Genomic DNA, 13,540 nt, shown 5'->3' with positions numbered 1-13,540 from the left:
GAGTCCCACAGTGTAGGGGAGCCCCACTCGCAGCCCACAGCTGGTGGTTGCAGTGGGCACCTAGCTGCTTACCTGTGCCCTGTATGACTGTGGGCTGTACCAAGCCAATTACGATAAAATCAAGATTGCTCTCTTCAGAGGAGCCTGTGGGGTTGAGAGTTTCCAGATGCAGCAGCAGACCTGTTGGTTCAGGAGCAAGTCCTAGCCCGATCTGACAAGGAAGGGCATTTTAATGAAATTTTAATTCTTTGCTGCTGAAGCAAAGTAGTGTTGTGGTTTTAGAAGGTGTGTTGGTCTTCAACTCTTAGAGCATTAAGGAAAGGAAATAAAATAAACCTCTCTTAGTCAAGCATTCCCAATGCACAGCAGTTTATGCCAGCCAGTCATCAAGCCATTCACAGCTGGTGTAGCGATCCAGAGCAAGCAGTAGACACTGTTTCCCACCTTGATGCCTGATTGCTTGATGCCTCAGCAGATCTATGTACCATTGAGAGGTGAAAATAAAAATGAACTGCTATTATTACTATTATTAGTTTAGTGCTACTTGATTGTCTCCTGATCTGTTACCTGATGTTAATATTTCCATTGGGTGTACTGACTTACTGAGGCCAGCAGAGAAAGGGCAGGCTGTTAGGATGACAGGGAATGCAGCAAAGAGAAGAGTGGAAACCAAGCACTATCACACAATCACAAATCCTTGCTGGGCAACTGTCATATTTTTAACTTGTTGAATTTCACATGCACACTTCCTTTTAATCCCTGTATCTCTTTACTGTATATCATCTCTTGTGTTTTACAAGTATGTCTCCTACAGAGGTGTTTTTCTCTGAATTTTAAATGTTATTTTTAAATATTGTTTAAAGATTGGCAAAGAGTCAGACTTTGGAGCCTTGAGAAGTCGCGAGATGCTGCCTCCACGCCCTTTCTCTGCAGCCTCAAAAAAGAAAATAAGGAAGACGCCAGTCAGTGGCACAGTTCAGAGGCCTCAATGCCTTGGTAAACACCCCTGGTTTGCTCTGCTCCCAGCCCCACATAGTGATCCACTGTTGGTGCCAAACTCCCAGATTTGAGGGAGGAGGGTTGAACAGGGAGAAGTTTCACCCATGGCTGTAGGTGTGGGGTGGCCTTTGCCGCTGGGGTCCTTCAAGTTTCGTGCTTTGTTTCAAGGACATCCCATGAGTCAGGTGTCTCCTAGTGACTGTAGATAGCGATAAAATTGTCCAAACTGTTCCCATCCATGAGGGCATAATTCCACACTCATAACCTGTGAGAGGAAGCCTAGGGCTGGGTTTGGCAATACATTTAAGTATCTAGAGGTGCTGGTTGATGTCCATGGGGTTTCTGAATACACCAAGGCAAACATACTTAAAGTGCTCTTGGAAGTCAGGACATTTATACACTAGCTAAGCAAGTATAAACAGCCAGTTTTTCCAGAAGAGAGAGGGAGAAAGGCTGGCAATTCCATCTGCACAACAGTCCAGCCTCACAGGAATCAGTCATGGTTTTTCCTTGTGCTAACACTGGCAGGTCTAGGGAACTATTTTCAGTGGGTTGGGTTTTCTAGTAGATCATCTCAGATCATGATGAAACTGCTTTCCTTATTCTGGTCTTTTTGCTCCCTTGGGACATAAACCCAGGGCCACTGGGGGTGGAAAGGACATGGTGCTATAAATGCATCCTGGAGTTCCCTGTGCTGTAGCCTTCAGGCAGGACCATACATGGTCGAATCATCATCCCTAAAATTCCTGAAGGGCAAACCTGCCTTCATCAGACATTGCTTTGATTTGTGTATAACCACCGCTTGGGAGGCAGTTGGAATTCCTGCTCCGTGGACTCCTCCTGAATTGTCAGATAGATGGAAGAGCTTTCCTGCTTTATTTAAAAATACAAAACCTGGCTTATTTGGGGGAGTTTTCTCATTGATTTCTCTGAAAGAATTATTACTGAGATTTTTATTGTTGTTGGTTTTGTTCTAGTTTCCATTCACCTTTCCTCCTGCTTTCACCTGTCATAGCTGAATTGTGACTTTTTATTTTAAATGAACATGTGAGATGATAATTACAAGTCTTAGGATGGAGGTGGTGATCATTAATGGGTGATGATGTAGATGGTGAACTCCTCTGTTTATCCACAGAACTAATCAGGCTTGATAGGTGGGTGTTGTGCCACCGTCCTACCTAGAGAAACTGCCTCTGAAGCACGAGAGGTTAATTTGTTTTCCGCTGCTTGGTCTGTCTTCTGTGACTGCTAGCAAAGGTAGTTACCAATTACCAGTGTTGTCTCAGGGGATGTTCCTTGGTCTGGCTAATTTGGAACTGGGAAACCACACTGACAACTCAGCAAATTTCTTACAGGCCAGAGAATATCCCTGGCGTGGTCAGCAGTACAAGAAAGTTGTTACCTAGACTAAATTTGCGCTGATACCTTTGGGCAAAAGGTTCCATATCCATTACAGGTCCCTTGAAGCATTTGGTTGTTTGAAGGATCAGCTCTATCCAGATGCAGTCAAGAATGTGGTATTTGCCATAAAGAACGTGTCAGGTTTTGCCTGTCTTTTTAGTTTCATTTTTTTTTTCCAAGGCAACTTCTGCGGCATAGTTTGTACTTCACATAACGAGTATGTGTGCTGTCATATTTGTTGTGTGAAAATAAAGAAGGAATCATAGCAACACATTTGTTCTTGTGGAAGCAGCTGAAATCAAAGGAGGTAGTTCAGGAATGACTTTCACAAATTGCAAATGCCTAAGGGGAGTTATGATAGCTCTTTCTTTAGCTTTAGCATTCAAGGGTACCATAGAATTGAGTGTTGGAGCACTGAAACATCAATCTGAGATTTAACCAAAAAAAAAAAAAAAAAAAAAAAAAAAAAAAAAAAAAAAAGGGAAATAATGTACTGTAAAATAATAGACCACCTGAAATAATTTAGCAAGGGCTGCAGATGGATTTAACAGAACTTGTAGTGAGTTTTTTCATTGCTGGTACTTTTAAATCAAGATAAAATATTTTGTTTATGCAGACAGGAAATGTAGGAAAATCTTATGACCACATTAGTTCAGACTAGAAGATCACAATGGTTGGTTTTGGCCTGGTAATGTATAGGTTCATTGTCCAGAATAGTATAGTAGTTTCTTGCTCAAATCACAAAAGTCCAGGGAAAAAAAAAAAAAAAAAAAAAAAAAACCCACCAAACATGTAGGCAACCATCTCTGTACACCCTCTGATACTTCAGTGTCAAGAAAAGTGTTAGCAAAATGGGGGACAGCTTGATTTTCCAGCAGAGTGGATGTGTCTTCTTTGGCTTCGGTAGACTATTGGTCACAAGACTTTGCAAACTTATCTGCAGCCGTTGAGCTGGTTGTGCTGTAGAAGTTCCCAAACGAGATTGTCATTTTTGCAATTTCCTGTACAGAGGTGTTGAGCCCTCAGTGTGGGGAGCTGCTGAGAAAATGTCAGGCACTTCTGGAAAAGGAGTAGACAATATATGCAAATTGTTGGTATTTATTCAGTCATGTAGCGGGGGAGAATAAACATTATTTCTGACATTTCCATTTTTGATTAATGATGAATGGAGCTGGCAGATGTTCAGCTGGCCGCCAGATGGGGTCTGCTCAGTCCAACAAACAGCATAGGAACAGTGCGGGTCTCGCAAAGCCAGCACTGACAAAAGCTCTGACAAAATCTCTAGCTCGTCCAAATGATACGCCAGTTTTTACCTCAGAAGGACTAAGCCGTTTAAGAATGGAGGTAGTACAACCAGCGAAACTGCTTATGGAAGTGAAATGGGGTGTGGAAGGATGGGAGCTGGTTAGTTTGCTGGAGTTTAGCAGGTTTTTTCCTGCCGCAGGAGCCACAGACTGCAGCTTTGATTCCCTGTGACAGGAGCCGCTCGGTGCCTGCTGCATTTACCCACGGTTCCAGGTGCAGTGGTCGTGTCTCTGGGCACATCTCCTCGCTCGGCGGTGGGGATCATGGGCTGCCTGTCGCGTCGTTATCTCAGTTTGGGCTGTGCCTCTCGGCATCAGATAGCCCGGCGTTGGTCCCGCTCCCTCGGCCGGCCGGCCTGGCTGCCTGCTCCTAGCGATGGGGAATCAGCCCACGGGAGGAGCGTGAAGGCTTCTCCCGGCTGCCATGAGACTGGCGTGTGCCCAGCCGAGGGGCAGCCCGTGGAAGGGGGTGACCGGGCTGGGGACAGGGACGCTGCTCTGAGCACTCAGCCCGCTCCCGTACCCCTCAGGGCCGGCTTCCTTCAGCGCACTGCGGCCAGACCCATTCAAAGTTGCAGAAGTGAATTTAAATCCATGCAAATTCGGTTCCCGGGGAAGCGATAAGTGTCTGCGAAGTGCCCCGTCGCCGTTCCTCGCGGCGGGCCGGGCCGATAAGCCGCCCCCGGCCGCGGGCCCTCGGCGGGGAGCGAGGGCCGGGGTCTGCGGGGGGCTGGCTCGCCCCTGCCCCGCGCAGCGGTGGGCGCGTCGGGGCTGCGTGTGCTGCCGCTCTGACCCTGAGATGCAGCGCGAATAAATTCCCTTTGATAATGACTTCCCCAGGGAGACAAAGAGCGGGAGGGAAGAGGAAATTTGACCGCGGTGTTCACGGTTACATCGGCGGTGCCGGGGGGAAGCCGTCCGCCTGCCTTTGAAGCCGAACCACCCGCCTCTCGGGGCTTTTTTATGCTTACGGGGGTGGGGGAAGTGGTAAAAGCTGGGGCTGGCAGCCTCTGAGAAAATGCCCCGGTGCTACTTCTCTGTACGGAAGCTGCGGCTCGGACGCCTCTTTCCCGCTTGGAATGGGCCAAGGGAGGCAGTGATGGACGGATGCTCTCTGAGATCCTCAGCTTCAGATAGGGTTTATTATTTTTATTATCTTTTTATTATTCATGTACAGCCACCTAGATCAAATGTTTTCCCGTCCGGGTGCGAGGGGCGGCGGGGGCCGGGCCGGGTCAGCCCGGGCGGCCGGAGCGCGTCCAGGGTGGGGTGGGAAATCTATTTCTGGCGTAAACACGAACAAAAGCACTGTGTGTCCGTCGTGTCCTGAGCGCAGAATTTATCGCTTCTGCAGGCGCTCGGTCCCCTGGGTGGGCAGGCGGCCGGGACGGCGACCCTTCCTGCCTCGGGGGCGGTGGCAGGAGACGCGCCCCCTTCCCACGCTCCTTCCCCCGCCTGGGGCAGCACTTTGAACGAAGATCGCTGGTGGGAGAGATTCCTCCCTGCGCTCGCCGGAGGAGCGGTGAGGGGCGCCGGGCGCTGCGGTTCTCCGGGGGTCGGGGGTCCCCCGGGCGGCAGCAGGAGGCTCCGGTGCCGGGCCGGGGCGAGTCTGGGGAGGAACGCTGCGGAGGCTGCTCCTTCCCCGGCCCCCGGCTTGCCGCCCCGCGGGAGGGCACGGGGGCAGAGCAGGTATCTCTCCCGCTGCGCTCCCGGCGAGCGGGACGGGGAAAGGAAGCGGTGGCGCCGCCCGGCAGAGACAGGGCTGGAGGAGCCCCCGCCGCCCTCTTCCCTCGGCGGGGCCGTTCCTGGCGCTGGCAGCTCCTCCGGGCCTGCCGGGAACGGGAGGGAGCCGCGGGGAGCTGCCGGCGCTGGTGTGCGGGTCCGGGCAGCCCCGGGCTCGGGGTGAAGCTGCAGCCGGCGTCGCCTCTCCTGCGCCGCCACCCCGGCTCCGCCAGCAGCCTGGCCGCTGTTTCGGCGTCGCACAGAGGTAATTTGCGGTAACTTGTATCCGCTCTCCCTCGCGGCAGCTCCGCCGGAGGGGCAGGGTAGAGGGGTGGCTGCCGGTGGCTGCCGGCGCCTTTGCGCATCCGGCTCCAGAGCGTGGGGAGCCGGGGGACTGGGGGTGCCTCTGACCCACCTTAAGGTCTCTGAAACTTGGACAGGGAGGAAAAGCTCCCATGTACCCTTCAGGGATCTCTGCCTGCTGAGGAAGGCACCGTCCCGGCTCCTCCGAGATGAGGGCGCGGGGCTGTCAGGGTGCACGGGGCTGGGCGCAGAGGTTTTTTACTTTCCTGGTTTTTTACAATTCCTGTCTTGTGACTTATTGAACACTTCTTCAAGTGTTTTCACTGGAAACTTGTCTCAAATGAGGGCTGTGAGCCCTAACAAAGAAGGGTGTTGTTCGACAGCCAACAGGTGATGGGGTGAAACCTGAGTATATGTGTACATTGGAGTAAAGTCTGGCTGCTGTTTAAAATAGAATTTTTTAAAAAATCAATGGGAGACTGTAAAAGGCAAGATTTCCTTCTTTCTAAATCTGTACACCTCTTAAGGAGAGAAGGGGGAAGCATCCGTGAGAATACCTCTTTCTAATCTGGAGGCTTGGGTCTTGCTTTGTGTGCGCTTGAGTTTCCATCAGCGATGTGCAGAGCCAAGGACAACGCGGCCAAATCAGATGTGTTGGCATGGGGCGATGCTTTGTCACGGGGCTTCCTCCTTTTGCTAAAGGCAGGTAGCCTGCTTTTTGCACTACGGCTCGTCAAAAGAAAATACCCTGAGAAGGATCGTCCGGCTTCCAGTTGGAAAAGTGATCTTTGCACTAGGATGCTGGAGGAGGAAAGCAGTTAACTCCTCTGTTGGTCCTTGTACACTGGCTAGCAAAAAGGAAAACAGTTCTTCTAGGGTCCATCTAGAGATCTTTTGAATGACTCCTGACTGCTCTGGGTAGTTCATTACTCAAAAGGACCCAGCAGCTGTGCGCTCGTGCTGATGCAGATTCCCCTTACAGTTCTGGATCCGGATTTCCCACACAGAGAGCTGTGGAGCTCACTGTAGATATGTTATTTGAACTGTAGCTAGGGAATGGAATTTCGTGTGCCTAATGCATATTGGAAATAGGCTTTGAATTATTAATAGTTACTTTGTGGTAGTTTATTGCTGTTATATTGTGCCCTTCCTCTTCTAATGTAGTTATCTTGCACCAGAGATTAAATAAGCAGGTGAATGGGCTGACCATGCTAATCTTAAATCGTTGAGCCTTCATTGTGAATGGATGCGTGTGATATGCATCTTGTATCCCCTATAGCCTTGTTAACAAGCCTTCTAACAAAAAAGTTGTTAAAACAATTTGCCCTGCAGGACAGAGTAAAACAGCAGGGGGTGGGCAAGGAGATGTTTGTCTAACTTGGCTTACAAATCATGACCTCTTCTATCTGGTCAGGGGGAACATAATCAGTGAGCTGGAAATCCTAGCATGGGGATAACCTTCATGTGGGCTTCAGCAACAGCTTTGTTCCAAGTTTGATATCCCAGTATTTTGTGTACCCATAGTTTTGTAATTAGGAGTGTAGTTTGTCTTTGCCTCTAAGGAATTTGTCATAAGACTGTTTTAATTCATCAGTGGAAAAAACGCAGTAATTGCTTTTCTTTTCAAATCAAATTTAGCTGTGTAACTCAATTATGTTATTCATCGTTGTCAACCTGCCAATGAAAAAGCTCCTTGTAGGCTATAAAGCCTTTTTTGAGAGGCAGTATTGGGACAGAGCTGAAACCTCAAAATGTTCCATGGACTTTAGGAAAGCAAAGCAAAACAACACATCCTTGCTGTGTTTTGTAGGTGTCATGGCAGGAGTAGAAAGACCACCTTTCTAGTCATCCCTTGGAAAGCACTTATTTTTTCAGCTGTTGTTTATATTCATTTGAATCCTCCTTAGGATGTAATCATTTTAAACAGATCACTTTGAAGGATGAGTGAGGCTTGGGGGCAGGGAGGAAGAACCCTGTCGTTTTAAAATGCAAACCAAATTACACTTTAACGGGAGAGGAAGAAGAACTCCTAAACAAGTAATTGCTAAAATAGTTCTTCAGATAGCCTGCTGTTAAGATAGGCTGGATTAGAAACCTTGTTCTCTGCAACACCACAGTATTTGTGATGTGGCTCTGTTTCTATGTCAATCATTTTGTAGCCAGCTTCACATTCACCCTATAGGAGCATCTTTCTTTTAAAGTGAATGATGTCCTTTGAGCTGTCTTAATCTCAGTTCGGTGAGGTTTGTGGACCTTGCTTTGAACATTTCTAATCACCTTATCTGGGGAGGAGAATGCTGACTGTAAAGTTGCAATTTACATTTGGAGGTAAGATGTATTTTTCTCTTATTCTCTCTCTGCCAAACTTTCAAACTGCCCTGTATGACTGGAGACTGGACCTGTGGGTCGGGTGGTTTCCTCCTGTTGGAGCTGGTGTGTGTGCTTTCTGAAATGGATGTGTCAGAGGAAGCCCAGGCAGGACCAGTCTGCAGAAAAGCAGCCTTGTCTCTCTTACCACTGCCTTGTCTTCCTTAGGAATTAGGCAGCACTCCTACACTTATGTACCTTTGCTGTGCTTAAGATCCTGATGTTGCCCAGTGCTGCTTTGTTCATTGTGGGAGTAGCCTTAGTGTTTAAAATACTCAGAGAAGTTAGTAAGTTATCATGAACTCTGATTTTGGTTGTTTTGTCTTTCAAGAGAAGTCGGAGATGTTAGTCTTTGATCTTGTGGAGAGAGGGTTTTGAACAATCAGTATGAAGCAATTACTCAGTTACTTGGTGTGCTTGTGAGTGTTGGGTATTTTGAGAACAAGGCAGGAGTACACTCTGCTCAAGTGCCCAGGCACTGCCAGAGCTGAAACTGTCTCTTTGCCTAAATTATGTTTCAAATCTGCTTCCTGTGGGATGCGGTTGAGGTCGTGCTGCCAAAGGAAATATTGTCAAAGATGTTTAAGATATGGACTCCTTTTATTTCTGGGATATTGGGCACGAGTCAGTTCTTGAAAAGGGACCACTTGACCTATCCAAGTTCTTGCAATGCCCTAGGAATTTGAAATACCAGCTTAGGTGTCACTGAGTGACACATTATTGCAGACCAGGCATCTGCCCTTTTCTAAAATAAAATGGTAAAAAAGGTCATCTTGGAAGGAATTCAGCTTCTCAATGATATTCCTAGAGACTTTATATTTAAGAATTACTTGGATATTACAGTGAACACTGTTGTCTTTTTTTCCTGGAGTGATTTCCTAACTGCATCACATTATTCCTCTGCCCCTCCTTCCTTGCACCCCAGTTTTATGTAAGCAATAACAAAAATATACCTGATGCATGACTTTACTTCCACCAGTAAGTGGGAAGAGGACACACTTCTCTATTCCTCGTCTTATAATTTGTTTCTGAGAGCAACTAATTCAAGGGATACAGTATGGAACAGGAAGCCTGTCTATTTTAAATATATAGGACTGAGCTTTTAGGATTGATAGGATTGACTTTACCTTCCTTGAGAAAGATTTTAATATGGTGATGTTAAACTCAGAAGCTGTTGTGCTAACCTTTAGTTGTTCAACTTGAGTAAGATTTCAGACATGTGCCTGACAGCTCACTAGATTTCCAGAAATAGCCTGTTCTCAGAGGGGAAGTTGGCAGGTTTGCTTGCCCCATCAAATATTAAATTAATCTTCTATTACAGTGCAGCTATGAAGTGTGTTGGCATCTCAGCAGTGCACCAAAAATAGTGTGTATGTTTTTGAAGTAAAGTTAAATAACTCTAATTTTTTGGAACACTAGCCTGGTGGAAGAGTTAAGTAATCCCATCTCTTTTTATGGGCTGTGGGAATGTATAGACATATTGAAAATAGGGCTAGATAAGCCTATATACTGGATATTATAATTTCTCTGAGTTTGTAGCTTTTGGATGCATGTGGCCACTTTTTATGGAGTAGATTTGGGTTTATGTGCTGAATTATCAGAATCTGGCACTAACTAGTGCCTCACGCTTGAAAAGAAACTCATGTTGAGTAACCAGCAGAATATTTGGGTAAGCACCTGTGATCTAGGAGCAACTTATTTTCTCTAGAGCAGTGGTGATAAGACTGGAAATGTAACATAGGACCCACCAGAAGTTTTTGATTGCTCTTCTCATTAGACCCACCAGCAGAATTTATGTCAAGGAGGTTAAAATATTCTACAGCTTGGATATAGCATTGACAAAATTGGATCTGTGTTTAGATAAACGGGTGAGAGAATGTCCTAAAACAGGGAAGGCACAGCACATGTGTAACGTGCTACTGTAAGAGCAAGCTTATCCCTACCCCAAGCGGTCAGGATATCTGCTGTGTTAGGAGAAACCCTCTGTGATTTTGATTATCTGTATTTCATTGAAATGCCCTGTCTGAATTTTTTAAGAACTTCTGCTAGAATTAATACAACACATATATCTTGCTAAGCTTTTTGCTGTAGACTGCTAGGGATCTTGGTGAAAGCCTGCTTTGCCAGTTGTGACTCAAAACAATCCCACTGATATTAAGCTTTGCAGGCTTCATGAATCAACAAAACCATCTCCCTGTAGGGTTTTAAATTGACAGAATAATCATGATGTATTTTACTGAGACTAATCTGGCATAATTGGATTTCAGATATTCAACAGGGCCAACACCCTTCCGCTCCCATACAGCTCAACCAAAGTTCTCAGAGGAATCCAGCAGATGCTTGCTGCTCTGTGCCTGCCTTCTGAACAACAGGATGCTACTTGCACAGCCATCTCTCCCCAATAATTTCTTTAGTTTTTGACAAGTGTTTGTCATGTCTTTTGTTTTACTAGGCCGGTGGCAGTAATGACTTCAGGAAGACCTTGTGTCATTCCTGTTGTTAGCATGTGCTCAATGAGTCTTTCCTAGATTTACCTAAATGTATGTATATCCTGTGGTGTGAAACAAGCAGAACTGTAAAAGGTGACAAGTGTTAATACTGAAAAACATTGTGATTACCAAAAGTGATAGTCTGCCTAGGTTTCTGGGGTTTTTTTCCTTCAATAGTTTTATTTTTAGAACTTTTTTGAGCACTTCTGAATTGCTTGTAGCAAGCTGCAATGAAACTTCACTAATTTATTGTTCTGGGCAACACAAGGAATAATAAACTTTTGTAAGATAATTTACACAGATAATTAGTTGTTCGTGTTCAAATCTATTAAAGCTCTATTAATCTTTTTCTCCAGATCACTGCTTGATGAGCTGCAGTTGAAATATTTAACACTTCACACTTAAGCCATTGGAGATGGATCCCAAAGCCAACAACCTCGTTTTTGGGTGTCAGCGAAGCTCAACTTCTGACGATGACTCTGGCTGTGCCTTGGAGGAATATGCCTGGGTCCCGCCAGGCCTCAGACCAGAGCAGGTACCAACCATGTTCCTGCATTTTAAAAATAAGTCTCGTGAGGACTGTCTGAGGGAGTGATATGCTGCCTCTATAAGTCTAATTAAATTCTTACAATGTATAAAACTTTAATTCATGTGTAGAACTTTTCACTTCTTTTTTGTTTCCTGTCCAATGAGGCTGTGTGTAGGGAGCATAACATTCTCAACTCTGAGGAGTTTTATGCGCCAAAAAAGTTTCCAGTCAAGGTTTTTCAAAAAGTGTACGCTGCAGAGGCATGTATTGCCAAGTAAAAGCAGCACAGAAGTTTGCTTTTGTTTTGAAAAGTTATTAGGTTAAATTAAAGCTCATGGCATACCTCATGACATTGTGCTCCCTGGCCAAGTATTTCACGCTCTTGTATGACTCTTTAAAATAATTAGGCATTTGACATCTAGAACATGGATGGTACAGCAGCGCATATAAATGAAAGTGCTCAGTCACTGTGACAGGTAATAATGTATTTTACGCTTGTTTAAGTAGTTGTATGGCTGCCATTTGTTCCTGCCAGGACTTCTCTTGCATGGTGTCTGGAGCTGACACTTGTGGTTTGGTTGGGATCTCCTCTCTCTTCAGGCCCTTTTTTTCTGTAACATCACACAGCAATGGGAATAAAAGCGAAATTACTTATGACCAAGTTGCTATGGGAGATTGGAATGAACTGCTCATAGTATTCATTCATAGTATTGATGATACTGCAACTGTGCTGAATCTGTGTACTCAGTCAGAACTCAAGACTTCAGTGTTAAATGGCCAGGGTGGCTTTGCAACATCTGTTAAAGGAGGCAGAGCAATCCTGGCATGCTTATACAGTCCATAGTTTTAAAAAGTGCAGAAGACATCTATTTTTTGCAATGCAGGGATTTTCTTAATCATGAGTAAAATAACAAGTCAGCAGGAATGGCAAGTAACAGGCTATTTTTAGGGCAACTCTTTTTATCACTTACTTAAGCATCTATAAGAATCTTGATGAATCAGACCTTAAGGCAAACAGTGAGCTAACATTCCGCCAGAACAATTAAATGCCCTAAAATATCCTCATAATCCCAGCTAGCACCAACTCACTAAAGATGGGAGGACTTTTTCCCCCAGAAGGAACAGTGAGAGAACAGTGCAATAAACTTGAGAAAAGGGCATAAACTATTTTTAAATTTGCACTTCTTGTTGAATGTTACCTTTTTTTCTGGAACATCCTGAAATATAGTCAGTAGCAAGGGGGCTTACAGTAGACTTCAGTTGTTTAAATTTTGGTTTAATGAAGACCAAGTCATGTTTTCTACAACCTGTCTCTCATAATTCCGATTGCTTCCTGACTTAAATGACTGATTAATGCCTTTTTTTCATCTGTCTTGGACAGTAATAAGCTGCTGACCTGAGCATTATTTAAATCTGTATGGCAAGTAATATTTTTGCCAATAGTCAGCTCTTACAGCCCCAGGCCTCGTGACAAGCTGGAAACTGCATAGGAAAAACAATAAATCTGTAGCTGTTCCACAAAAATATTTTTTGCCATTGGGCTTTGTCGTAGTGTTCATTACAGCTTTCCTGTCATAATACTCTTCTGAAAAAAAAAAAAAAAAAGAGTGAAGACTGATACAAAAACATTAATCCCGTGAAAATTTCCTGGTTAATTTGCATCTGATCGAAATGTGGCTGGATCCAGCCTCCTCCCAAGGGAAGGATGTTTCCACCTTCTTACCAAAGCCCACATGGAAGCAATGAAAGCTGATGCTTAGGGTGAACCTGATCAGCAGGAGACTACAAAACAGCTTTTGTCTCAACAATGTGTAAAATGCAGAGAGCAAATTAAATTTGTTGATATAGTGGCTGTTTTCTGGAAAGCTTCATGTCTTGTGTGGTAAACTGCAGAGGGAAACTTAGAATTTCCATGGGGTTGTTGACCAGCCCTGAAGGGGGTGGGAATAATGAGAACATTAAACGTGCATAATTTATGATACCCCCCTAATTGTCGCCGCAAATTGCATTCCAGAAAAGCAATTCAGCAGCTGGGTGCTAGTTTTATCAGAGAATTCAGGTTTGCTGAGCTGGTTCATCTGGGTCTTGTATTTTCAGCACAAACCCTGTCACAGTCTAATGTAGCGTGACCTCTTCTTCCTTCGTAAATGAGACCAGAGATAAAACAGTAGCCGAAGGACACTGGCAGTGCTTGGGGCCTGTGTGTCCCTGGGTCTGAACTCTGCATTTCTCCTGGTCAGGTCCAGCTGTACTTTGCCTGCTTGCCGGAGGAGAAGGTCCCTTACGTTAACAGCCCTGGAGAGAAACATCGCATTAAACAGCTTCTCTATCAGCTGCCACCCCACGATAACGAGGTAAATACAAAATTTAGGATGAACCATCAGGGCTTGGGTCTCCCTGGCAGCTTTTCCGTGGAGAATTACCTG

The 13,540-nt window shown here is 45.4% G+C and overlaps 1 protein-coding gene across 7 annotated transcripts in view; it reads left to right on the top strand.

Annotated features, from left to right (window-relative positions):
* Nucleotides 1-13,540, top strand: part of PRICKLE1 (prickle planar cell polarity protein 1) — a 65,185-nt gene that overhangs the window by 44,847 nt on the left and 6,798 nt on the right. For 4 of the 7 annotated variants that reach the window (XM_040061205.2, XM_040061207.2, XM_040061211.2 and 1 more), the window contains 2 exons: nt 10,942-11,120; nt 13,355-13,468. In XM_040061205.2, the coding sequence (XP_039917139.1) occupies nt 11,001-11,120; nt 13,355-13,468 (234 nt within the window). In that variant the 5' untranslated portion in view covers nt 10,942-11,000. Of the gene's footprint in view, nt 1-4,710; nt 4,843-5,176; nt 5,227-5,626; nt 5,692-10,941; nt 11,121-13,354; nt 13,469-13,540 lie in introns of those variants that run through there. The other 3 variants (XM_040061212.2, XM_040061209.2, XM_040061210.2) reach the window with 3 other exon arrangements.

The sequence above is a fragment of the Hirundo rustica genome, chromosome 4 (assembly GCF_015227805.2).
Source record: "Hirundo rustica isolate bHirRus1 chromosome 4, bHirRus1.pri.v3, whole genome shotgun sequence".
NCBI lineage: Eukaryota > Metazoa > Chordata > Aves > Passeriformes > Hirundinidae > Hirundo > Hirundo rustica.
The sequence above is the reverse complement of the archived record's forward strand: the minus strand, read 5'-3'. Positions and strand labels throughout refer to the sequence as shown.